This window comes from Microcaecilia unicolor, chromosome 3 (genome assembly GCF_901765095.1).
Source record: "Microcaecilia unicolor chromosome 3, aMicUni1.1, whole genome shotgun sequence".
Classification (NCBI taxonomy): domain Eukaryota; kingdom Metazoa; phylum Chordata; class Amphibia; order Gymnophiona; family Siphonopidae; genus Microcaecilia; species Microcaecilia unicolor.
This window is the reverse complement of record NC_044033.1, coordinates 141279710-141307306: the sequence shown is the minus strand read 5'-3', so window position 1 is coordinate 141307306 and position 27597 is coordinate 141279710. Positions and strand designations below refer to the sequence as shown.

Below are 27597 nucleotides of genomic sequence, written 5' to 3'. Positions count from 1 at the left end.
AATCGGAGTTATTGGGCACAAGCCTCGAGCTGGTCCTGGAACACCCCCTAGGCAGGCTGAGTTTCAGGCTGTTCACAAAGTATGAGAGAAATTTGCTTGTACTGCCTTTATTGCACACAAACTTCTTATGTGTGGATGTCCTGAAAACCAGACTGGCTAGGGAGTGCTCCAGGATTGGCTGAGAAACACTGCTCTATGGTACTTGTGGAGGTCCACTTTATGGGCAGTTTGCAAAAAGGACTTTCCTGATAGAAACGCTCCTTCAAAATTACCCTGGACCCTGATAAAGAAGTGGCACTTGGGATGAGGTAAGGCCTAAAAAGCAGCATACTTTCCATGTGAATATTCCGTGGGTCCGCTGCTTTCCCATGAAAATCAGCTTGTAGGCCCCCACTGGAAATTGCCCACCATGTGTAACCAGTATATTAGCAATGAACAGAGTTAGCTGTTCAAGTTGTTAAGTTAATTTTAATAACGTAATAGTTGCACATGAAGTAAATACACTTAAAATGACATACATTCACATAGGCAGTTAACCACATGATGAATTCATAGGAAGACTATAACAAAGCATCAATACCCTACAAATACTGCACCTCAGCGTTTAACAACATAGAGAAACCTTGTACGTCTGTCTTAATGATCTAAAGTGGCAAACATGGGACTTTCGATCTTTGTGGTCTGATGACATTTGTATCATGATCATTCTGAATTTTGTCACAACAGTCCATGTAAATAAAAAGCAACAAAAAGATTAGGCAGACTTTTTTTGTGCAAAATTCATGTTAAACAGTTTCAACGTATGTATTTCCTGCATGTACAATGGGAGCCAGGGCCGGCCCAACCATTAGCTACAACTAGGCAGGTTTTAAAGAGCAACTGCAGTCAATGCAAAACAGTAAATCCTGACAGTCAGTCACATAAACTCACAGAACTATCAGCACATACTTTAACCTGCATTTTTATAGCAAGTTTGTATGATGATCATGATTGTTGAATGTAATTATCAAAACCTTTGGGGGGGGAGGGTTGCAGGCTAGGGGCCTGAACGTTAATTGGGGAGGGGAGTATAAGGCTGAAGAATTCACCTAGGGGTGTCTATTACCCTTGCACTGGCTCTGATTAAAAGGGACATTATGAAAATCTAAATAATTATACCAAAATCCTACATCATCTGGCTTCAAGGAAAAGGCACATACTGTTCAGCACAATTAACTGGGACATCTATATATTGGGGAGGAACTTCTTTTCATTAGAAAAAAGTGCTGAATTTATCTATTTCTTTTTATTTGAACCCTTTACCAAAATAAGTTTAAATACTAGTACCATATAAAGATATATTTATTCTCAACTATGTAATAAGATTTTGATTTATGGTAAATTCATCATGCACAATATAGCAAGATTCAACCTTGCAAGTATTTAGGAATGTTTCTAGAAATGTGTGTGAAATTGTGTGCTCTGTAATTTATAGAGTGGCATTTTTCAAAGGCATTTTCATCCATAATGCAATCTTTTTGTGTGAAATGAGGTTTTTAAACACTGGGACCACGTTCATGGGTACATTTAAAACATGGAAAATGAAGGCGTAAAAACCCCCAATATGGCTTATCCAGTCTGTCTGCCCATCCATACTATCTATAGATCCCTTCCTTTCCCTTAGAGATCCTATATACTTGTCTGATTCAGTTTTCAAATGGTAATTTCCCCATTGAAAATTGAGGTAAAGTCTGTTGATATTATGTACCCACAGACCTGACACTTGGGTACAGTTTTTGAAAGCTGTCCCTTTAATGAACACTTTTCTTCTGAGGGGAGAGTGGTGTAAATGTATTAAATTATTATTTTCATAACTTTGGAGTTCGAATTACTTGTATTTTAATTGTCCAGACAAAAATTGACAGTGTGTACAATGGCAGAAAATAAAAGATTGAGTACAAGATTGGTATATCGGCATCACCACTATTCTTCCTTATAAGTCTGATGACTATGATTTGCTTTTCTCTTACAAGAATAAGATATGGAACATTATAGGGGTGAAATACACTGTATATTGTGATATATGTTGTCACATATGTTTGTCATTCATTAGATAGGATAAATCTTACAACAAGAATTGCTTCAAGCTAATTCTCAGCCTGTAAAATATTGTGCCACCATCAGTCTACATAGAGCATTACTGTATGCATAGAGGAGAGAGATCTTTGCCTTTCTTAAAGGTAGAGGAATCTTATGGTATCTGTTGGATAGTTAATAGTAGTTTGTTTGATTTCCACTGTATATTAAGGTTTTGCATGAGATCTACTGATCCAAGCAAAGTGGCCTTTTCTATATGGACTTAATTTCGTGGCTGTGAATTGAACTCTGTGCAAATGTTCTGAATGATCTTGCTAACATATTTATATAAGTTGTCAAATTCATCCACGAAGAAGGAATGCTCTTTATCTGGATCGGTTGCAATGGCCTCCAACTCGTCCTGGGCTGCCCAAGCAATTCCAATTGCATACGCAATTACTCCTGGAAACCAGTAAGAATCAAGAATGTTAGCATGCTTCATAAAAATGGTTTTATTAACCATCTGGGGGGAGGTGAGCTACTGTAAAGACAGGTTATTTTACTACAGCATCTATTTTAGCACAGGGTCCATTTTATGCAATGGGACCTAGTTATTAATAACCTGGGTTAACAGTAAAATAACCCTCTTAATGGTGGCTCCCCCCCTCCCCAAGCCCCTTAAGCTAGTCCCGGTGCATAATTTAATTTCTAGAAGAAAGAATATACATTTACCACTCAAGTGTGAAAGGAAGACCTATAAGAGAAAGCACCTGTTTAGTTGGGAGAGAGGCTGAGCAAAATAAACCAAGAAAATGCAACATCCTGAGAAAGATAGCCACGACTTCTTCACTTTTCTAGCTATAAATATAAGACTAGCTCTTCATATTGCTGTGAAACTGGAGTTGACTTTTGTTTCAATCTAATTTAGATTTTTGTTATGGTAGGAGGAGGAGGGAGAATGAGAATCGGTGTCTAGAAAGACAGTGGTTGCTTATATATATGCACAATCTAAAGAAATTTGAATAAAGTCAAAGCTATTTCCTAGAACAGAGTGCTTGATTCAATTCTGACCACCTTATTTAGAAGACTGGATGGACTGTGCAGGTCTTTATCTGCTGACATTTACTGTGTTGCTAATCTGAAACGCCCAGTCCTTTTCAGGTTCCCTGGTGCCCTTTAATTTGATCTCTCCTGCTTTTTACCACCCCCCACCCAAACTCTGGAAAGCTTCTCCCATATCCATCCGTAATCCTTGGTGTTTTCTATCTTGCACTGCCTCTTCCCTGATATGGCCCGGCCTGACTTGCACTGGCCTGGTCCAATCTGATTGCTGCCTTTTAGTGAGATATAAAGGAAGCAGCATTCAGCCTCCCACCATCTCTCTCTATTCACCCCCTTTCATGCCACTCTCCCCAAAAGATATTTTCTTTTCTTGCACCACTCCTTCCCCTAAGCACTCATCAGCTTTTGTGCTGTCCAATTCCTCAAACATTCATTCCCTCACTGCTAGCATTCACACCCTTCCACCACGTGCCCATGTCCTGCATTCATTTCCTTCCTTCCCTACAAATCACTCATCTGACTGAAGTTCTAGGTGATTTCTTCCTCTGCTCTACTATCAGCTGAGTCCCACCACTTTAAGCACAGACATCTGCCCGAGGAAGAATTTGCCCGAGACCCTCTCCTCCAGACAAGAGCTTGGAATGGGGACAGCACACCAGAAAAACCTCTTTTATAGCCAGCAAGAGGACAATTCTATAACCTAGGCACTCACATTTGTACACACATGACACATATAAATGTTTAGAATACTAGCATTTATGTACACATATGTGCTCTTAAGCATGTAGATGCTTGTATGGTAAGTGCTATTTCACTAATACTTGCTTAACTTACATAAAACATATCTGCCACAGAGTACACATGGGGTGGTGCACAGACAGGGCTTCCACTTATGTATGCAACTTCATACTATAAGTTATATGCAGCTCTCTATGGCTAGTGTAAGTGTGATCTCTGTTAGGTGAATTGATAGCTGGCTACACTAGTATTTTATAATGGAACTTAGGTGCCTAGGTTTGGTCACAGAACAGGCTCCAACTGCATGTTTGGGCACCTAATTTATTCAACTACCCTCTGAATTGGGGGGGGGGCTCTTGTTTCAGCTCTTCCTCATCTTCCATGTTTTTCTAGTTGCTATTGGTCAGGATAAAGAGGTTAAAACAGGTAGCAGGTGCCTGATGCACACCTACCTCATTAGACCACAATATAATATTGTATTTGTTATCAATCAACTTGGTGAACGCCATTACGGTACCATGCTACTACTACTACTATTTAGCATTTCTATAGCGCTACAAGGCGTAAGCAGCGCTGCACAAACACAGAAGAAAGACAGTCCCTGCTCAAAGAACTTACAATCTAATAGACAAAAAATAAAGTAATCAAATCAATTAATGTGTACAGGAAGGAGGAGAGGAGGGTAGGTGGAGGCAAGTGACAAGTGGTTACGAGTCAAAAGCAATGTTAAAGAGGTGGGCTTTCAGTCTAGATTTAAAGGTGGCCAAGGATGGGGCAAGACATAGGGGCTCAGGAAGTTTATTCCAGGCGTAGGGTGCAGCAAGACAGAAGGCGCGAAGTCTGGAGTTGGCAGTAGTGGAGAAGGGAACATATAAGAAGGATTTATCCATGGAGCGGAGTGCACGGGAAGGGGTGTAGGGAAGGACGAGTGTGGAGAGATACTGGGGAGCAGCAGAGTGAGTACATTTATAGGTTAGTAGTAGAAGAAGTTTGAACAGGATGCGAAAACATTGAGCCTGCAAATAGGTGGGAAAATGTGGGGTACAAATGTAACAAATAAAATATAAGAGCACTATCTAAGAGTCAGAGCATAGACCTGGGATGAAAATCATGTTAGAGCTGCTACCGCTGTGGCACAGGAAGGACTGTATTACAGCAGTGCTTCTCAACCCAGTCCTTGGGGCATGCTTAGCCAATCAGGTTTTCAGGATATTCACAATGAGTATACATGAGAGAGATTTGCGAACTCTGCCTCTTTCGTATGTAAATCTACCTCATGCATATCCATTGTGGATATCCTGAAAACCTGAACTGAGAACTGGTTGAGAAGCACTGTGTTGGACCACAGCAGTGTGCAAGAACATGCTGGTTGAGAAGCATTGACTAGAGCAGAGGTTCTCAACTCATTCCTCAGGAACTATCTGTCCACCATTGTTTTAGGAAATCCACAATGGATATGCATGAGAGCTATTTTGAAGGCAGTCTACACTAATGAATCTCATTCATATTTATTGTCGATATCCTGGAAACCTGACAGACTAGTTGGTCCCTGAGGACTGGGTTGAGAACACTTGCTTGAAGGTCTTGATAAAGTGTTTCTCCAGAAATAGTTTACCATTTTGATGAGCTGCTGTGGCTGGTCCTCTAACATCATCATAAGACCTGCCATCTGTAATAACGATCATTAACTTCCTTTTGTTGGGCTTTGATTTGCTGAAGAGCTGTTCTGAGGCAAAGCTGATGGCTGCTCCGGTGCTGGTCCCTCCACTCCAGTAGTTTATTCTTTGAATGGCATTCATTACATCTTGCTTGTTGCTGTGCTTGTCAAATCCGAACTCCAGTCTTTGATCGTAAGTGTATTGCACAGCTCCAATACGGGTGTCTGTGTCTGAAATCTCAAACGCTTTGGTGATGTTGGCTACAAACTGGAGTACCGTGCGGAAGTTCCCTGTGCCAACGCTGCTGGAACCATCAATGACAAAGGCAATGTCAGCAGAATTTAGACAGGTCTTGCTGCATACCAACCGGTCAGTGTCACATACCCGCTTGACAAGGGGCTGGACGATCTTGTGAAGGTTGAACCAGCTTGGCACATTGATTGAAAAGAAGCCACTGGTTCTGCACACAGCCTGTGAAGAGAGAGTGAGAGAGTATGTACATGAGCTGTTACAATGTACTAAAAGGAGACTTCTTTAGTTTTCTAACTAAGGGATGCATTTTATTTTTTGGAAATAGAGATAATTACTTTAAAAATTGTTTGAAATTTAGCAAAACAGAAGAGTGGATATTCAAAGAGAAATCTACTTATATTGGCACTATAAAAATAGTATGACTGAGAGTGCTATCTGACTATCCATATAGTGCCGAGGAGGAGCGAAGGCATTCTGCCATACTGTACAGATAGCGACAATATTTGACTGCTTTCCATATAGTTAAGTAGTTTGTCAGGATGGCATTTTTTCTTTCCTAAGTTAATCCACCTGGTTATATGTATACAATGTATAAAGTAAATGCTAAAAGTTACATGCCAATTACATGTGAAATTCAGTAGAATAATGGCCTATGTGCACACACACATAAATGTATATTCAGCATTGCTATCTGGATAAGAAGTGGCAGTACTGAATATACATAGGCTGAGCTCATGGCAACCACTATACACATAGGGGGAAAGTCTATAATTTAGAAGCTAACATTTAGGTGCATGTTATGGGCTAAATTCTATATATGGTGCCAAAAAAATGTGCTTTGCACTATTGTATAAACCTCGTCTAAAGGTAGGCACGGTTTATAGAATACACGTAGCAGCCATTACGTGACTAAAATTTAGGCACAGCCATTTACACAAAATAAAACCTGGTGTAAATACCCACATCTTATTTAGGCGTGGATTGGGCATATTCTGTAACAGTGTGCATAAAGTTTCAGAATGTCATGACCCACCAATGCCCTTCCCATGACCACACCCCTTTTGTGATCCCGCCCATGCCCTTCCCATGGCCACACCCCCTTTTGTGATCAACACATTAGAATTTCCACGCACCACTTTACAGAATACGCTTAGGAAGTTGTGTGCGTAAATTCTAATTAGTGCCAATTAGTGCTGATAATTGCTTGTTAGTGGCCAATTGACTGATTAGCTTGTTAAACAATTAGGTGTAACGTGCAAATTGGGTACACATGCAGATTTGCATGCGCAAATTTAGTTGCCATTTAAAGAATCTGGGGGTATGTGTGTAAATGTTTATACACACACACACACCCCCCTCCCCCCCCCCCCCCCCCCCCCCCCCGTTTACTAAATCTTAGCTTGAGTTATCTGCAGCAGGGCCCATTTTATTCCTATGGGCCCTGCTGCAGATAGCTCAAACTAAGCTTTAGTAAACAACCCCCTTAGAATACTAACCCCCTTGTTTACTACGTAAGACGCTTGCTAATGGCAACACAGCCTATTCACTTTGAATGTGCTGTGTTGGCATTGCTGTGCGGCAGCCACTAGCACAGCTTAGTAAACAGGGGGTTTAGTATTCAACTCAAAAAGAGGATTGAAAGAGACCAAATGAATCATTGTACCAAATAAACTCTTTCATGAAATTCAAGCTGGGTCATATCAAATGACAGGCTGGAGTACAATCAAAAAATTGGAAGGGAAAAAGCCTCAGTGCCCTACCTTCACCATATATTTGTACTTAAGGTGGCAGGATTTAAACAGGATCAATACTCTTCATAGGCATTTTAAAAAAACCCTTCCAAAAAAGGTTGTTAAAGTTCCAACTGTCTTCAACTTTAATGGAAGCACAAAACGTGACTTTAAACAGAGAAACATAAAAAAAAGCAAAAATTTAGCTTTAGTAAAAGGTTCTCATCAACTTCCCTGTTGCCCAGTTTCTATCACATCCACTGTGGTAAGAGTTTCGCTAAACCACTGTATCAAGATGTGATCAAAAGATTATCAGCATTGTATGCACCCTGATGATGCTGAGAAATGGGTGCATATAAAGCTGATAATCTTTTGAACACGTCTTGATGCAGCGGTTTAGCAAAACTCTGACCACAGTTGATGTGATTAAAACTGGGCAGCTAATGAGCACCTTTTACTAAAGCTAAGCTTTTGCTTTTTTTTATGTTTCTCTGTTTAAAGTCACGTTTTGTGCTTCCATTAAAGTTGAAGACAGTTGGAATTTTAACAATCTTTTTTAGATAACCTACCACCACCCTGATGTCACCCAGGGCTAGATGCACTAAACCTTAATGACCCTCTAACAACCCTTTAACGAAGGAAATTCCTAACCATTGCGTGCATTAAAGGCCTTTTTCCTAGGAAGCAAGCAGCTAATGAAAACGGAATGCAAAGGAGAAACTACCATTGAAATGTGGACAATTCGGAATGCACTAACCATACCAACGATTGCAACAAATCATTTACCGTCAGAAGTTTTACGTGCGCTCAGACCTGTCGTTAAGGCCTGAGCTATCATCTCCCCGCTGCCCCCTGCACCATAAAAATCCAAGCCAGCAAGTTTAAAAAGAAAAGTGAGATACAAACACAAACACGTGGCTCTCCACTTTCCCCTGCATCATTACAAAACAAAGCATACTGCTTCTCCCTGCAGCTTTGAAAATTAACACTCTCTGCTATCCCCTGAAGCCAATTTTCCCAGTACTGTAAACAAGCTGCAAAGAGGTCTTTTGTTACAAAAGGGGATTTACGAGGGTCATTCTTTTTAGAGTTATCTTCAACTGCACTATTCTGCTAGATCAGACAGCTAAAAGGCTTGCAGGTCGGGATCCCCCCCTCGCACGCCCCAGTCTGACGTAAGCAACCTACGTAGGTTTAATACGTTTGTGGCTGCTCTGCGCATGCTTAAGGAGCAAATTAACGACGGGGACAACGAACGCTTGATACATTGTACTTTTCAATACCGTACCGAACATTTCTGAGCTGTTTTTTTTGTGCATTTTTCGTTGTTTCAAATTCGTTAAGCACTTTTACGATTTAGATTTTTTAACGTTTCGTTGATGCATCTAGCCCCCAGTCTCTCACTCTTCACCCATACCCCCCTCCTAACATCCAGTTGCCACTCAGTCTCTTACTCTGCTCCTATAACACCCTGTTACCACCTCATCTCTCTTTCCCCACTACATCCTTTTGCCATTCAGCTTTTCTTGTCTTTGATTTTTGGACCAGAGGATCTTGTAAGTGTTTCAGTATTGGGTAATGCATTTGATAAACTGCCTTTGTGTGGAACAACCAAAGTAGTTTACATATTATATATAGTTACTTTTATATATAAGTACTTTCTCTAGTGTGCTCACAATCTTAAGTTTTTGTTCCTGAGGCAATGGAGGGTTAAGTGACTTGCCCAGGGTCACATAGAGCCGCAGTGGGAATCAAACCTGGTTCCCTTGGTTCTCAGCCCACTGCACAAACCATTAGGCTACTCCTCCCTGTAAAATATAAAAAAATAAATAAATAAAAAGCTTTGAATTAAATATAATTTTTTTTCAAATTGCATATGTTTGAAAAAAAGATGACTTAATAATCATGTGTGAATCTGGATGGCACATGTAAGAGTCTATATGACAGGTCTTTATTTTAGAAACATATCCTTGTTTAAATAGGCCATTTACACATGGAGATCTATACCATGTAGAGATTTCAAGGGGGTGTGGTTGGGCGGAACTCAAATCTATATGTGTATTTGGAAGTCTTTCGGAGTAATATTCTATAGACAGACAAGTCAAAAGTGGAACTCTTTGGACAACAAAGGTTCCATTATATCTGGTGTAAAACAACTATAGTATTCTCCAGTAAGAACATTATGCCAACAGTGAAACATGTTGGTGGTAGGGTGATGGTGTAGGGATGCTTTGCTGCCTCAGGACCTGGAAAACATGCCATTAATGAAGGAACCATGAATTTTGCACTGCAGTAGAAAATTCTTAAGGAGAATGGTCATCCGTCCCTAAGCTGAAGTGTAACTAGGTTATGCAGCAAGACAGTGATCCAAAAAGAAAGGCAAACTAGTGCACACTTTATAAACTATGTGCTCAGATCACAGCTCTGCCAAAGTATAGATATTCACCAGCTTCCACCTGTGTACAATACTTTTAGGTATGATCTAATTATATCAGAGCCTATTTATTTGTAGAATTATTCCCAATATGATGGAAATCTCAGCAAAGGCTATTGGGACCATAGCCCTTCTATTTATTTGACATACACTAAGTGGCCCTTCTCTTGAAAAGCTTGAGAAGCCTTGATTTAACTGATAACGTTATTTACACTGGCTCTAGATATAGCCATGTGACCCACTGGAATACCTTTTCCACAAAGTTTGGTTCAACGATGTATGGCTTTTCATTTTCATCAGCTGCTTCAACGGTGACAAAGAAAATGTTGATTCCTGACTCTCTTGCAAGCCGGGAGGCCTCCTCAACTTTATCAGTGGGCCATCCATCTACCAATGCTATGACCACGTTGGGTGCCGAGCCTCGATTCCCATTGGCATCCGAAAAGAAATTTTCGTTTACAAATGAAAGTGCCTTCCCTGTAGGAAACATTGGCATAGAAAGGTAATTTGGGTATAGACTGCTGATTGAGCAGACATCTAGGGGAGCAGGATCACTTCAGATGAATTCAGCACAATGACGCATAACTTGTCACAATTCTGTAAGGTATTTTTGAAGTATATGGAGTTTAAAAGAAAAGCTGTTTTCTTAAAAATCTTAAAATGAAATTTTACTTTGTTTTTTTATTTTTGTTTTTCACTTGTCATTCTGTGATGTAATGATGTGACTGCTGAAGCCCTGTAGAGACCAAGCTAACCAATACTGTTTCAGACACTTTTAATCAGCAATTCAAATGGTAACTTTTGCAATATTTTGTTTTTGTTTTCTGTAAGTTATGTGCATGTGAGTCTCGCTGATGCTCCGCCCAGACTCTGCTTATGTATCTGCCCATCTGTCATATACTCAATTTTGGCATTTGTGTGGGTATATATGCACATATATGCCATTCTAATAATTTATATTTACAGGATTAACCTCCTTAATAACAACTTGCCCTGTCCAGGGTAGACAATTTCTAATTTCTAAGTATAAAGTGCTATTTCAGTTTTTAATTAGAGTTCTTTCATATAGTCAAGTTTCAAATTAATTTGATATATCACACAATATAATTCAAATCTCAGCAATTTACATCTTGTTGACAAGGCCACTTTGAAGGATGGATTGGTAGAAGGGTATGTCTAGATAATATGTTCTAAGCTGTCCAAAATTTTGACACCTCTTTGGATACATTTATAGGTTGATACTAAAAAGGATTTATGCACTTAACTCTGAAGTTAAGCATACAAATCCAATTTTAACATATGGGGCTGGTGAATAGATCATTTTTGGCCAAACATCTCAAAGTACAGGCAGAAGTTATCAGTATATAAGGAGGTGGCAACCAAGACATCCATGGGTATGTTTAAACCAGGAGTAGGCAACCATGGTCCTCAAGGGCCACAATCAGTTGGGTTTACAAGATTTCTACAATGAATATTCATGAGATCTATTTGCATATAATGGAAGCATTACTTGCAAATCAATTTCATGCATATTCATTGTGGAACTCTTAAAAACTTGACTGGGTTTGTGGCCCCTGAGGATCATGGTTACCCACCACTGGTTTAAACTCTACAAGATAGGGTTAATACTAGCTCCTGTGTGGTTAAGTTTATTTGTGGAGACTGCACCACTAAATAGTGACCTTTTATTGTAGATTAAGAACAGGAATAGCTTTTGGACTGGATTTTTAAACCCTTGGATGATCCTCTGGCCATCCAGGGTATGGGGATGTATTCTTCTTTCTAACAGTCCTCACTATTCAAATAGTAAGACAGAGTACACATCAGGAAAGGTTTGTCCATGTGTACAGCCATATTAGAAACTCTGGAATCTTGGTATCAGAATTATGGATAATTGCTTTGACTTAAATTTGTGAAATTTGTGAAATTTTATAGAAACACGCTAGTTCAGGGCTTCCCAGCCTGTGTTTCAGGACCTGAAATGGATCACGACCTGGGTGGGCTCTTCATAGGTACATCATTATTCTGCACCTCTGGGGTTGGGTCACCCAATATATTTGGCTGCTATCATGGGATTGTAACCATAAAAATATTAAGCTCTCCTATAGATTTCTGTGTTTGTGACCACCTCACTCTATCTTTGAAACCAGGTGGGCCAAAGGCTGAATAGACCGTATGATCATTCTGTCCTCTTTTTCTCTGTTTTCTATTAGTTAAAGGTGTCCAGTATTTAGAGAAACCTATATAAAGTACATTACAAAGTATAAATATGCTGTCAACAGCTTATGGACTATCAAAATTAGATCTTTACTTTTAAGTTACTAACAAATGCACTGTATATACCATAGATGGAAAAGATCCACTTTTATAACCACAAAGACCTGATTCCTCTCCAATAAGTGAGAATGTAGTGCCCAATCCTTCAGTTTTCACTCTGGAGCTTCATCTGGTGAAGCTCTGAAACCACGACTAACCCCAGGTATTTCAATATCTTCGATAATGAAAACAATGAAGGTGTTATTCAAAATAAGTTATGTGGCTAGTATCAGCTGTTAACCTGTACAGTTTAATGTATGACCAAAAATATCCATATTAGAGGAGGAGGGGCAAAGAGCGGTTCAGAGGCGTGCCAAAATGTTATCTCGACGGCAGTGATATTCAGTTATCAGCATAAATTTGTTGAATAGGAGCAGAGTCCAAAGTTAAACAGATAAGTTACCCATCTAAGGGGCATTGTTACATGGGCTACCGTTAAGATGTGTTATAATCCCAGTTATTAGTTACCAGGGAGCCCATTTACTAAAGGAAATTAAGCCCTTAACACGCATTTAGCACGTGAGAACAGGCTATGGCAAACACACTAAAGCATTTTATGGTATTTGTCTTGTTTCCACATGCTATACTGTGTGCTACTGAGATTTCAAAAACATTTTTAAGAGGGGGCATTGTATGGGTGAGAGGAGGGGGGAGGTGGATGTATTACCTTGCTAGCGCATTATACTTAAGTGTACTAGCTGGTTAATGCAGAATTAACATGGGAGCACTTCCTAAATAGAATGCAGTAAGTGCTCCTGCATTAACTCTAGGCAGGCACTGAGCACAATAGTGCACAATACAAAAATTTTAAAAGTGCTGCATTAGATTTGCAGTTAACATGTGGAAAAACACCGTGTTAAGATGCGTTAATCACAAGCCTTAATTTTAGTAAACAAGCTCATTGCATAAAATGGGACCTGTGGTAAAATAGCACGAGTTAGCGCTAAAATAATAGTGTAAACAGTAGGGCTGTACTGAAGCTTCGATTCGGCCCTGAATACATTATTTGTATTCAGTCGAATAGCGATTTAAATTTGAATACGAATAATCCAGGGCTGTACCGTGCTAAATCCTACTGAAATAAACACTAAATGCCCTGTTTAGTAACCTGCATTAGAGGCGCATTAGTGCGTTCAGCGCACACTAACCATTAGCGCGCGCTAACTGTGTAGGCGCCCACAATATTCCTATAGGCGCTACACAGTATGCGCTAATTTTCTACATGTGCTAAAAACACTAGCGCATCTTAGTAAACAGAGCCCTTGATCTCTGATTTCATACTGCTTCTTTTATTATTCTTTATGTTAAAGCTCAGGTCCCATTATTTCTATTTGGCCGAATAAAATTTTTCATTATTTGTATTCAGCCGAATAGTAAATTATGCTATTTGGTACAGTTCTAGTCAACAGTTGCACATGTTAGTAACTACACCCCTAAGCTTAATACTGTATATTCAGCAGTCCTATTTAAATGGGCAGTGTTGCTGAATATCAAGCTGGTTAGTCATCCACCTATCTTTATGCAGCAGTAGTGCAACTGATTATTGCCCCTAGTGGAGGCAAAATGACATCAAAAGTTTATTTTCTCTTGACTTAATTTTTATCAACCTATTTCCAGTTCTTACCAACATTGGAAAATCCTCCTTTCTGCTGAATTTTTTCTGTTGCAGCTATCAGATCTCTGGAGTTTGGATAAGTCTTTAGGCTAAATTCTGTTGATGGATCATCTCTAGTATATGTGTAGAAGAAAAATATAAAATGCAACTAGGTTATATATTTATTTATTGCATTTGTATCCCACATTTTCCCACCTATCTGCAGGCTCAATGTGGCTTACAGAGTTTTGTTATGACATAGTCATTCCAGGATATCAGATACAATTAGTAATATACAGAGATTAAGAAAGGGAAGAGAGAAGGAAGGTGTTGGGCAGGAGAGTATAGATGGTGTATTTTAATAACTGGGTGGGTTGGTGAGGTAGTTTTGTAAGGCAATCATATTTGTTCACAAGTAGTCCTGCCCCAGTAGGGAAAGGTTATGCTGTTACTAACATGTTATATATGTCTGTGTCTCCAGATGTTATTAATGAGCTGTGCTGTTAAATGTGTATATTTTCGATACTGTTTCACGGAGTTCTATTATTAGGTTTCAATTTACTGTTTACAAGTTTACCTCATTTATTGTATTAGTTCTTGGTTATTTTACTATTATGCTGTTGGCAAAATTGTGTGTTTATGTACATGCTGTACACTGCCTTGGGTGAATCTCTTCATAAAGCTGGTTATTAAATACCAATAAATAAATAAATCTTGAATTGATAATGTTGGGCAGACTGGCTGGACCATTCAGGTCTTTATCTGCCATCAATTACTATGTTACTATGTAGTAAAATCTAGACAGCTTATTGCTAATTGCAGGCAAGGTCAAGCATTTTTTTAATTGATCATCAGGTCACAGGAGGCATGGCTGACCAATAATTTCATTTAAATATAAATGGACTTTGATATTTTTTAAGCATGTAAAGGATTAAAGAGCCATTTCAACCTGACTGACTCAAAGTTGGACATTCTGGAATACAATGTAGACCTCATCCAATGTAAATTGCTATATAAACCTCCAAAAGAAATAAATAACACACTTTCCCTCTTCTAGAGCTATTTTTTCTGGCTTGGTGATGCCTGTTATCATAAGTCTATTAGAACTTCAGTGGAAGCTAAGCTGATATACTCAGCTGATCATTGGCATTGTCAATAGACAACGTTGCCACCTCATATCAACTAGACCAGCTTTGATAGGCTAGTTATGGCCAGTCTTAGTGGCAACATATAATCAATCAAGCCAATAAGTATTCACCTTTTCCTCAGACTTTGGAATTATACTTACACTTTTATTCCAAATGGAGTATAAGCAAGTCTGCTTCAAATACATGTATTTGGAGTATAGAGCAGTGGTTCCCAAACCTGTCCTGGAGTACTTTAGCCATTCAGGTTTTCAGGATATTTGCCAAATTTTATCCACGGAAAGAGGGACAAATATGGATTCAATACATAAGAACAAAAGAATAGCCATACTGGGTCAGACCAATGGTCCATATAGCAGAAACACAATTAGTAGCAGCATTCTATGCTACCAATCTCAGGGTAAGCAGTTGCTTCCCTCAAGTCTATCTCAATAACAGACTATGGACTTTTCCTCCAGAAACTTGTCCAAACCTTTTTTTTAAACCCAGATATACTAACTGCTGTTACCACAGCCTCCTGCAATCAGTTCCACAGCTTAACTATTCTTTGAATAAGCTTTTAAGATCAACTGCTAAAATTGGAAGTATCTTCAATTCATGTAGCGAATGAATATAGGTCCTCCATCTTTACTATTGTGGGACCAAGATGTGGCATGCATTACCAGAAGGCCTACCCACAATAAAATGTAATGAACTTAAAAAAAATCTTTAAAGAGATATTTGTTTATGCAGGCTTATGGAGTTAAATAGACATTGTAGTATACAAGAAAGTTATGCCAGATAAGAGGCTCAATTGTTATTTGTAAGTGATGTTTAGTCTTCTTTTATTTTATTTTAATTGTATATTATGGGCTCTATTTACCAAGCTGCAGTATGCACTCATGTTTACCGCAGCTCAAAAGTGTTTACTGTGGGGCATTTTTAGGAGTCCCATAGCAAAATCCAGATGTACACACACTACCTACATACTAAAAAATTTTTTTTTATTTTTTGGCCAAGGGCGAACTCTCCAAAACCCACCAGAAACCCACTGTACCCACATCTAGGTGCCCCCCTTCACCTGTAAGGGCTATGGTAGTAGTGTACAGTTGGGGGTAGTGGGTTTTGTGGGGCTCTGCACACAAAGTTAAGGGAGCTATGTTCCTGGGAGCATTTTATGAAGTCCACTGCAGTGCCCCCTAGGGTGCCCAGTTGGTGTCCTGGCATGTCAGGGGGACCAGTGCACTACAAATGCTGGCTCCTCCCACGCCCAAATGGCTTGCATTAGAACGGTTTTGACATGGACGTCATTGGGTTTGAAAATCGCCGAAAGTCAGAAACATCCATGTCTAGGGACATCCAAATTTAAGGATTTAGACGTCTCTGACGGTATTTTTTTGAAATGAAAGATGGACGTCCATCTTGTTTTGAAAATACGGGTTTCCTTACCCCTGGATTTCGCTGTTTTGGAAGGACGTCCAAATCGCAACTTGGACGTTTCTTTTGAAAATGCCCCTCCATATGTCCATATTAAGGCTGCACATTTGCCCCTGGATTCTATATTTGGTGCCCAGATTTGCTTGAGTAACGAGCCCTTAACTACCAATAATTGGGTACTAACAACCAGTTATTGAAGTTAATTGTCACCAGTTAGGATTTGCGCATGCATCTAGCTGTGGCTATTCTATAAGGCATGATGCCTAACTCTCTAATAGCATGTAACGTAGAAGGGGGTTTGGCCATTGTTGTGTCAGGAGCATTCCAAAGCTGCATGCATTTGCCTAACTTGGGCACCAGCAGCTGCATCAGGTGTCAGCAGGTGTAATTCTGGTGCCCAAAGTTAGACACTAGAATAGTACTTAGTGCTGATTTTTTTTTTTCGGCACCTATTTTTGAGCACCATTTATAGAATTTCCCCTTTAATGTGCTATTAACATAATTAGTGTTCTAAAATTTTACAGTTGTTAAAATAAATGCTTGTGTGGCTTTCCTCTCCTCCCATGGATCTGGAATCACTCACCACCAACTTCTCCCTCCCTGGCACTCCATACTTACTGTTGTCACTGGCAGTAATTAAATTAGGTTGCTTCTGGCTGCCTTGAGGGCCTTCCCTCTGTCACAACTTCCTATTGCTATGAGGAGGGAAGTGACAAAGAGAAGGCCCTTAAGCCGGCTGGAGGCAGCCTAATTTAATTGGAAATTTAGAAGACCGGAAAGGGAAGTAGGGAGAGATGCCGGAACTCACGGGTGGGGGGGGGGGGGGGGGGAGAGAAGAGGAGAGAGAGGTCTACAGGAGTTTGGGGAGGAGATGCTGGAAATATGAGATGGAAGAAATGAAGCGAGGAGATGCTGGACATGAATGAAGGGGAGAGGAAAGGAAAAGAGATGGGAAATGCATATGAAAGGAGAAATAGAGAAGTAAAAAATGTTCCACATTGATGGAAGGTAAAGGAAGAGGGAGGAAATGCTGTACATGGATAGACGGGAAGAGAAGAAATGGAAAACTAGATATTTATTTATTTTTATTTATTTCATAAAACTTGGTATACCACTGTGGCCTAAACAAACGGGCATTAAGCGGCTTACAAAAATGGAAAATCTAAAAACAATGATATAAATAAAACAGATACAATTAAAAAACAGGGTTATTGAAAAAAACAGGACATGACTTGCGTCATGAGGTAGAAGAGAAGGTCAGACTGAACAGATAGTCTTTACGGCTCATTTAAAGGTCTGGAGAGAGGGTTGATTGCAGATATTTAAGGGAAGAAAGTGGTGTCACATGTAGTTGTTAGGCGGAGTTGTGTAGGAAAGAGAAGAGTAAGAAGGTTGTGGTCAGCTAATCGAAGAAAGCGCAGAGGTAGGGGATAGATTTTAGAAGGAGGCAGAAAAAAGGAAGAGAGTTGAACATGAAAGATGGATGTAGTGGAAGAAGAAGAGGAAAGAAACAGCAAATGCACAGGAGGTTCTGGAAACCAAGCTAAAAGAGCAGACACAGAGGGAAGCAGAACCAGAGAATGGGAAGGATATTTAGAAAAATAAAATCACCAGACAACAAAAGTATGAAAAGTGATTTTTTTTTTTCAGTTTAGTGATTTAAATATGTCAGTTTTGAGAATTTACATCTGCTGTCGTTATATTTTGCACTGTACAGGAGGAAATGTGAGGGAGAAGTTTATGCTATTAATCTTGTAATACATTTTTTAAAATCATGATTAATTGAGTGATTAAAATATTTAATCAATGTGCAACCCTAGTCCATATAAATCAAAACAGTTTTCTGTTTGGAGATCTTGTACACATTAATTGGCATGTCTTTGTGGTGATGATGAGTACTGACAGCTAAGTTGGCAGAAATTGTTATAAATTAGCATGATTCTTGGATGTTTTGAAACAGGACAAATTTGCCCGATTTGAGAACTAAGGGGTATGTCTACTAAAAGGCATTAAGCCCTAATGAACTCTTAGCATGCATGAAAATTCTTATTGTTCACGCTAAGTGTGCAGTATTTTTTCTGATTTATTTTTTTTCTGGGGGCAAGGAATGGGAAGGCATGTGTTATAACATTGGCTTAGCATGTGAGCCCTTTCCACTTCCTAAATAGAAGGCAGTAAATGCTCTCTCATTAATTTATTTCAGGTAAAGCTCACTAATGCGAACATTAGCGCAAGATCTGAAAAAAAAAATTCATTGCAAATGCCCTATATCCTGGGCACACTAGAAATGGGTTTAGTGTGCGGGATAGTCTTGTATTAGCAAACAATAAGTCTATTTTCTAGTGCCCTTTAGTAGACATATCCTTAAATGTTTTATTCAATAAGTGACAGGCTTATTTTTCATCCACATTTTTTCATTACTATATATGCTTTAGTAAAGGGGTGCCTTTGGGACTCCCAATGCAGGGTTATGAAAGGACTGTGGCCAAGAACAGGACTGAGAGAAGATTTAAAATAAAGGAAATATCCCTGGGAAGTTGTCCACAAAAACTCCTAGTACAGATTCCAGTACCAGTTCTGACTGAGTTGAAAGTGCAAGGGAGCAGGAAGAAAATCACTGGAGTAAATTAAAAAGGGAAACCTCCTCCCCCCTCCCATCCAACACGCACAGAGCTCCCATTACATTACAAATGATGATTCATGACACTGCAGCCCAACACTGGTTCTGATTGTGCTGGGAGCCCAAAGGAACAGAACGAATCTACCTGGTCAATAAAACAAGTGGGGGTTTTTGACAGCACTCATGCAATGCAATGATCAGGTACTGAAAGGGAGCATCATATCTAGGAATGTACTGTACTCCTACCCATACTGAATGATGCCCATCAAGGGACCAGCTGGACCAACATCTAGAGCCTGAGCCACTTCACCCAAGAACTGTTTCTGGATTCGAAAACGGCGTTTCCCAATGCTCCAACTCCCATCCATCAAGAAGGCCAAGTCCACCTTGCAGTCTAAAGAAGGAAAACGACAATTGTGTTTAAGATTAGGCATGTGCTTTCTTGCTTTTATACCTTCTTTTTGCGATCTTTTTACATGCAAGCAAAAAACATGAACTTACTCCCAAATTCTATAAACTTGTGCTCCTAATTTTATGCTTACAGGCCGATGCTCAGAACTTCCATGATAATGCCAGCAGCGCAGAACCCATACTGCCGGAACAGCGCAAAAAAAACTAGCTTCCCAATGCTCAAAGGAAATGGCATTCAAATTAAATGCATACTGTAAAAGCGAAATCAAGGGGAGAACGTGCTTGGCGCGTGTGCAGAAGAGTTTTGCAGTAAGCTCGGCTCTTGTGCGCATGCACCAGGCAAACCTGAAAGTGAAGCACACATTAGAACCTGTTTTCTGTGCCTTTTCAAAAAAAATTTTTTAAATACTTGGAAGAGTTATATTTAAGTGCAGGAAACAGGCACCGATGTGTGCTTTCACTTTCGGGTTTGCTCGGACTCGCACACATTTATTTCTTGGTATCGGCGCTTATAGGCTTTATTCCACTTCCAAAAGAAATCAAAACCAGTAGATTTTAAAGAAAGAATTGTGAGAAATCCTCTTTTCAAACACCCTAACACCTGCTCCGAGCTGGGATTAGGTTTTCAACGATAAAGGCGTTGTTTTGTGCGCTGTTCTCTGAGCATTGGCGAAGAATAGAAAGTGACCTCATTAACATCCATTTGATTACATTTGCATGGCATTTGTGCTAATCTTTGATGCACACATTGTCTCCAGTGCTAAAGCGCTCTGAGCATTCTGCCCTCACTAACGCTGGCATTAATTGACTCTAGTGCCGGCGTTATATTTTGAGTGTCGGCCCATTAGTGCAAATTGGTGTTAACCAATTGGTGCTAATTGTAACTAATTAGGTTATGCATGCAACAGTCCTTAGTTGGATTCTGTAAATTGTATGTGCAAAATCCATCGCGTTCTACTGCAATAGGGGTGTGGACATGGGAGGGGCATGGGCGGGTTAGCTGTGTGCCCAGTGCTTACGCATACAGGCACTAGAATACTAGCAGTTATGTACCTAACTGCCTACATTTAGGCATGAGCACTTAAACCAGCCATTGGGCTAGCATAAATGCTAGCGTGTAAAGTTAGGTGTGTATATGCAGACTTCCATTAGTATTCTATAATGCACAATTGCCGATATAGAAGTCGTGCTTAGCACACATCATCCCAGCATCTAATTTTAAGTGACCTATACAGAAAGACCCCTTTATTGTACACTGTCTAGACCACAATGAATATACATGAAATAAACCTGCATGCCTATCTCCATGGTATGCATATTTATCTCATGCATATTCGTTTGGTCATCCTGCAAAACTGACTGGCTAGGTGTGTCCCGAGGAGTGGGTTGAGAACCCCTGGTCTATTCTAACCAGATGAAACCTTGCTACTTTCTTTACATCTCCCAAGGAAATAAACCAGAGGATGTTCAAGTAAAATAATTGCTATGTTTATTATTCTACTGCCTCTAACATTTGCAGCGCTATACAACTTAATCCATGTGGCAAAGAGGACAGGAGTCTGTAACTAAAGAAAAGAATGAGCACGAGTGAGTTTCTGCACACAGCTCACTAGGATCCTTTTACTCAGGGCTTTTATTGAGTACCGGCACCTTTTCCGTTGTCTGCTAAAATTGACCCATGGGTCCCCAAGTTTTAATGAAAGAGCTCAGGCTCTACACAGCAATTCTGCCTTGCCATAGATTCTGTAACTGGTTGCAGGGGGCCTGGCTATTGTGGGGTGGGTCCCTCAGTGATCCCTGGCATTTGAGTACCGGCACCTTTTTTGCTAGAAAAAATGCACTGCTTTTACTAAAGCTTAGAGTGTGCTAAGAAAATTAGCACACATTAAACACCAAGAAGCCCATAGGTATAAAATAAGCTTCTTAGCATTTAGTGTGTGCTAATTCTGTTAGTGTGCCCTAAACTTTAGTAAAAGGGCCCCTAGGGTTGCCAGTATTTGACCAGCCTGAGGTTATCTTTGACTCCTTTCTCAATTTCTCTGCACATATCCAACAGACTGCTAAAACCTGTTGTTTCTTTCTTTATAATATCACCAAAATTTGTTCTTTCCATTCTGAGCACACTACCAAAACCCTTATTCACACTTTTCACTTCTCGCTTAGACTATTGCAACTTGCTACTTACAGGTCTTCTACTAAGCCATCTCTCTCCCCTTCAATCTGTTCAAAATTCTGCTGCACGACTTATATTCCGCCAGTGTTGCTATGCTCATATTGGACCTCTCCTCAAGTCACTTCATTAACTCCCTATCCATTTCTGCATACAGTTCAAACTCCTCTTATTGACAATCTGCAGTTCCTCAGTACTTCTCTACTCTTATCTCTCCCTACACTCCTCCCCGGGAAATCCGTTCATTGGGTAAATCTCTCTTATCTGTACCCTTCTCCTCCACTGCCAATGCAGTGGTGTGCTGGAGCCGACTCGCAAGAGCCGGTTGTTAAAATTTCTACCGACTTGCGAGCCGGTTGTTAAACATTGCGAGTTGGCTCTGGCTCCCCTCCCTCCCTCCTCCCTCCCTCCGGATCCGGTCCCTCACCTACTCTTGGCTTGTCCTTTTAATTCTTTGGGGCAGGCAGTCTTGCCTGACCGCTGCCAGCTGACTCTCCCCCGCTGCCGATTTGCACTTTAAAAATGTCCGCCGAGACTTCCAGAGTCGGCCTCGCAAGACTTCTGCTGAAGTCTTGGCAGCCATTTTGAAGCACAAACCGGCAGCGGGGGAGAGTCCGCGATGGCCCTGAAGAATTAGAAGAACAAGGAGTCGGTGAGGGACCGGATCTGGAGGGAGGGAGGGAGGAGAATTCGCTGAACTCTGGAGGGGGGTGGCAGGGGAGAGAAGGGAGTCACTGGGCATGGGTGGATGGAGGGTAGGGGAGAGGAGGGTCACTGCTGGGCATGGGTGGATGGAGGGTAGGGGAGAGGAGGGTCACTGCTGGACATGGGTGGATGCAGGGGAGAGGAGGGTCACTGCTGGACATGGGTGGATGGAGGGCAGAGGAAAGGAGGGTCACTGGGTATGGGTGCATGCAGGGCAGGGGGAGGGAAGAGTCGCTGGACTTGGGTGGATGGAGGGCAGGGGGAGAGAAGGGTCGCTGGACATGGGTAGATGGAGGGCAGGGGAGAGGAGGGGAGAGAGAAGAAATGCTGGACATGGATGGAGGGGAGGGAAGAGTGAGGAAGGAAGGAGATGAGATGAGGAGAAAGAAAGAGAGGAGAAAAACTGCACATGGATGAAGAAAATAGGTAGAAGCTGAGGACCAGAAATGAAGAAGAAAGGAAGAAAGGAAAGAAATAAATGGAAAGAAAGCCCTGGAAACGGAGTTAAGAGGACAGATAGCAGCAGAATCGGATACTGGGCCAGCATGATCAGAAAAGCAGTCACCAGACAACAAAGGTAGAAAAAAAATCATTTTATTTTCATTATAGTGTTTGGAATATGTTCACTTTGAGAATCAGGTGCTCAACATTAAAAGTTTATATTTATTTACTTATTTATGGCATTTTATCACACATTAAACATGAATTAGATTGGAAACCTGGGATCATTTACTTTTTTTTCCTGGAGTAATGCATTGCCCCCCCCCCCCCCGGCTCTCTCCCCGGCTATAGCCAGCTCTGCAATTTGGGGGGGGGGGGCACAGAGGGGGATGGGGGGTGCAGAGGGGGACCGGGGAGAGAGCCTGTTGTTAAACATTTACCAGCACACCACTGTGCCAATGCCAGACTCCGTTCCTTTTATCTTACTGCAGCATACACCTGGAATAGACTTCGTGAGCCAGTACGTCAAGCTCTATCTCTGGCTTTCTTCAATCTAGGCTAAAAGCCCACCTTTTTGATGCTGCTTTTAACTCCTAACCCCTATTCACTTGTACAGTAACCATGTCTGTTTTATCATTCTCACCTTAGTAATTCCCTTATCTCTTATTTGTCCTGTTTGTCCTGATTTTATATTCTTTCGAGCAGGGATTGTCTCTTCATATTAAAGCGTATAGCACTGCATACATCTAGTAGCGCTACAGAAATGATAAGTAGTAGTACTAGTTTTCATAAAAGGAAGGCAGCCATGAGAAGGTCAGCCTTGAGGGAGGTGTTGCCCTGGGCTGGAAACACATTGAGGCTGTATGAGAGAGCCAAGTAAAGAGGCCTGCATTTACATAGAAGCTGTACCCTGTAATTTTTTAAGAGTCAGAGAAGAGAGGAGTTCACCCTGAACTGACAGAGGGAGTGAAAAGAATGTAAAAGGAATCTATCCCTTCCAGATACCCAATAGGATTGTGAGTACGAGAGCATAGAGGAGAAATTTTAAAAAGAAAGCAAACCTCCAACAACTTGAGAAGGCCATAAGAGTTTCACTGACACCCTGAGAAGCTTGAAAGAGGAGGAGCTAAAGATCCTTTAATGTTTTTAGTTTTGCTATTGAGTTATTTATTTACAGGTCAATATTCAGTCAGTGGTATCCAGAGGTTATGCAGATATGACTGATACCCAGTGTCATATCCACATAATTAACCGGGAGCAGTTGTTACTGCCTTCGATGTAGTCCTACATGCCTGGTTAGTTATGCGGGTATCAGCACTGAATATCAGTGATGCCTGTAAAACTCCTGGCTCCTCCTTGACTCCACTCCTGGACTACCCTGCCATAACTCGCAAGTGCTACAGTGGTCACAACAGATTTTCAGTTGTACTGTGTGGTTAAATGCCACTGAAAATCTGCAGATAGTTCACGCACCTCGATTTAACCAGGCAGGAACCTCTCCTGCCCGGTTAAATCAATAAGCTGAAATTGAACCCAAGTAAGATGAAGGTTCTCTGGTTTAAGAGTCCAGATATTATAGTGCCTCCTTCTTTGGTACTGACTGATAATAAGATATTAGCTGTAGAGACAGAATTTCAATTATTAGGGGTCATTCTAGATCCCTCATTGTTTTATGGTTCCCAGGTTAATCATCTGTAGAGGAAAACATTGTTTAAGCTGAGACAACTGCGGCTGATACAATCATTTTTTACTCAGGAAACATTTATGCTTTTGGTCCAGATGGTGATACTTCATCATCTGGACTATTGCAATGTACTTTACCTGGGGCTGTGCTCTAACTACTTTAAGAAGCTTCAATTTAGTCAGAGAATAATTTTTAGGGTTAATAAGTTCACTTGTGTGCCAAGCTTTATGGCAAAGTTACATTGGCTTCCTGTAAATGAATGTATACTGTTTAAAGCATTTTGTTTACTGTTTCAGATTGTTTATGGTTTTACCTCTCAGCTACTGATAGATATGGCCTCTAAAACATTGTTTGGTCATTCTTCCCAGTTGTGGAATCAGTTAATCCTCTGCCCCTCTCATTTTAGAAAAATAAGTTTCTTGAGAGTAGTTAACATCTTTTTGGTCGGTTGCAATTATAATATTGATACTATGAAATGATATGATGTTTTATGCATTCTTATAATTTTGTGATATTTTCTTTTGTTGTACACTGTGTCGAACCGGGGAAACAGTGGATAAGTATTGCATTGACATTGAATACTGACCCCGTATTTTTGGAGTTTTTAGATGTGAATGGTGAGAAGCATAAGGGTACTAACCCAAATGGATTCTGCATTTGGCTGCTAGAAAAGTAGTGCCCACAGATGTTTAGGGAATGGCTTCAGTGGAGTAGCAGAGCCTATGATGGGCTCAGGGTGGCCAGGGGAGCTGTATTTTAGATGATCAGCTGGGTCACCTGCTGAAGTCTGCTGTTACCCCACAAGCCAGCTAAGGCAAGCCAAGCCACAAATTTAAAACAAGAGTGAAGAACCAGATTTGGGGATGGGGTTGGAGTCTAGGTGGAATAGATCAGCCTTTAGAGTCCAATACCAAAGGGGCCTGTAATGCAGAAAAGAGAAGTTAACAAGGTTCTAGCTGTCTGTAGGGAAGGATGAAGAATACCAGCTCATAACAAGGTCTATGACTTGGGCAGAAGAGATGTGTCACCAGGTGCATTCCTCACCTCCCAGTTTTTCTTAAACCCTTTTGATATTTGTGTTCTTGGGGTGTTAAAGGAATTTTGGAGTTGTCCAGAGCAATTATATCCTGATAATGCTGACTTCAGGGGTCTCCCTTGCCCTCCAGTGAGAGGCTGGTTTTACTTAAGAAGTGCTTCAGTTATATATACACAAAGAAATCCCACCCCCATAATTGTACTAGGCCTACAACTCTTCAAACCCTAGGGTTTGCTCTTCTTTCTTCAATTGCCCTCAGGTACTCAAACCCTCTCTTGCCTATTTACTGATGATTCTTATGAATGTAAATTTGTAGGCTGCCTCGAAATGTAAGGATACATTGATTATATAAATAATAAATGAAAGAAAAAAACTTAATACATACCCCTCTATCCCTTGGAGTAATTTTGGAAGATGCCTAATAAGTAATATATTGTTTATCACTCAGCTGTACTCCAGAAAATTATAGGCCTCTAAACCACCCCAGCAAGCTGTTCCTAACATATGGACCATGATCTTTATTTGCATTAGACACTGGGGTATCCAAGGCAAGAGATACAGATCCTTATTTCACAACTCTGTTTGTTCCAACTCTATCCATTGCTTATCCTGTTTTGTTCTGTACCAGTTCACTATGGTTTTGGCTTGAAAAGCCCTAAAATACCACATTGGATTGGGTACCCCCAATTTTCCATCCCTCTATATACCTCATATAGAATATTCCTCAGCACCCTCAGTGGTGTTTTACATCAGATGGCCCCAGAGCTCTTTTTTTTTTTTGTAGAGCCACTAGAATCTGCTTAGGCACTTTGGTACATTGGTAGTCTTCCTAATAAGTTAACATGGAGAAGTTACTAATTGCATCCTGCCAAATCATGAAACAGTAAGCCTAGCCCATACTTTTCGATCCATGCTATTGTCTTCAAAAGGGTATCATCGTTTATCTTATATAATTTTTTTTCTACTCTTATTAACATTTTGCATTAAGCTACAATAGCTCATTGTGAAAATTTACAATATAATGTTTTATCAAAACTCTTAATCTGTAGCCCCAAGTGCTGAATAATTTGTTTTGCCCATTTACAGTCGAATGACCCTTCTAGAGAGTCTCTCTTTCCCTCTGGCAAGTTTTTGCTTATGGTGTCCATTTATGGACTGGTTTACTTAAATACTGATACTCTGTCATGCTCTTCAATTTCATGTAGCACAGTGGGGAAGGAGAATCTGTTATTTTCTATTTTCAACTATCACTATACTGGCAATCAGTTTTCATAAAAACAATATTATATATACTATCCCCTGGATTCTATATATAGCACCAAAAATGTGCGCCGAAATTTGCACACAGATCAAAGATGCATGCACAAATTAGCTAACAAGCCATTAACTTGCAATAAATTGATGTTAATTGTTGCAATTAACTGGCAGTAATTGGAATCTGTGCATGCATCTTCCTGCATGCTATTCTATAACATTGGGTGCTCAAATCCACTAGCGTGCAACTCAAAAGGGGATGTAGCCAGGGGCAGGGCAGAGGCATTCCAAAAAATTGCATGCATTGCTTAGAATAGTGCCATTCCCATGTCCAAATGGCAGGAGTTGGGCACCGGCATTTACAGTATACCAGGTTTCAGCTGACATCAATACCTGCACCCAACTTTGGGAACAGGAATTTATTTATCTATCTAAATTTCTATTCTGCACAATCCTACATTCTTGTCAGATTACAAAATTCACATACAGTACTGCCATACTGGGTCAGACCAAAGGTCCATCAAGCCCAGCATCCCGCTTCCAACAGTGGCCAATCCAGGTCACAAATTCCTGGCAAGATCCCAAAAAAGTACAAAACATTTTATGCTGCTTATCCCAGAAATAAGCAATGAATTTTCCCCAAGTCCAGTTTAATAATGGTCTATGGACTTTTCCTTTAGGAAGCTGCCTAAACCTTTTTTTAAACCCCGCTAAGCTAACCACCTTTACCACATTCTCTGGCAACAAATTCCAGAGTTTAATTACATGTTGAGTGAAGAAATATTTTCTCTGATTCATTTTAAATTTATTACATAATACTATATAATTTACTACATAATAATAAAAATGGTCTCTAAGTGCTGTTCTATAAAGGGT

At 40.3% G+C, this 27597-nt stretch overlaps 1 protein-coding gene across 2 annotated transcripts in view; it reads right to left on the bottom strand.

The window, feature by feature from the left end:
* Positions 1–490: 490 nt before the first annotated feature.
* Positions 491–27597, bottom strand: part of VIT (vitrin) — a 144802-nt gene continuing 117695 nt past the window's right edge. For both annotated transcript variants that reach the window (XM_030196407.1, XM_030196409.1), the window contains 5 exons: positions 19267–19414; positions 13870–13973; positions 10180–10406; positions 5471–5984; positions 491–2517 (listed from right to left, as the gene is read on the bottom strand). In XM_030196407.1, coding sequence (XP_030052267.1) covers positions 2339–2517; positions 5471–5984; positions 10180–10406; positions 13870–13973; positions 19267–19414 — 1172 coding nt within the window. In that variant the 3' untranslated portion in view covers positions 491–2338. The remainder of the gene's footprint in view (positions 2518–5470; positions 5985–10179; positions 10407–13869; positions 13974–19266; positions 19415–27597) is intronic.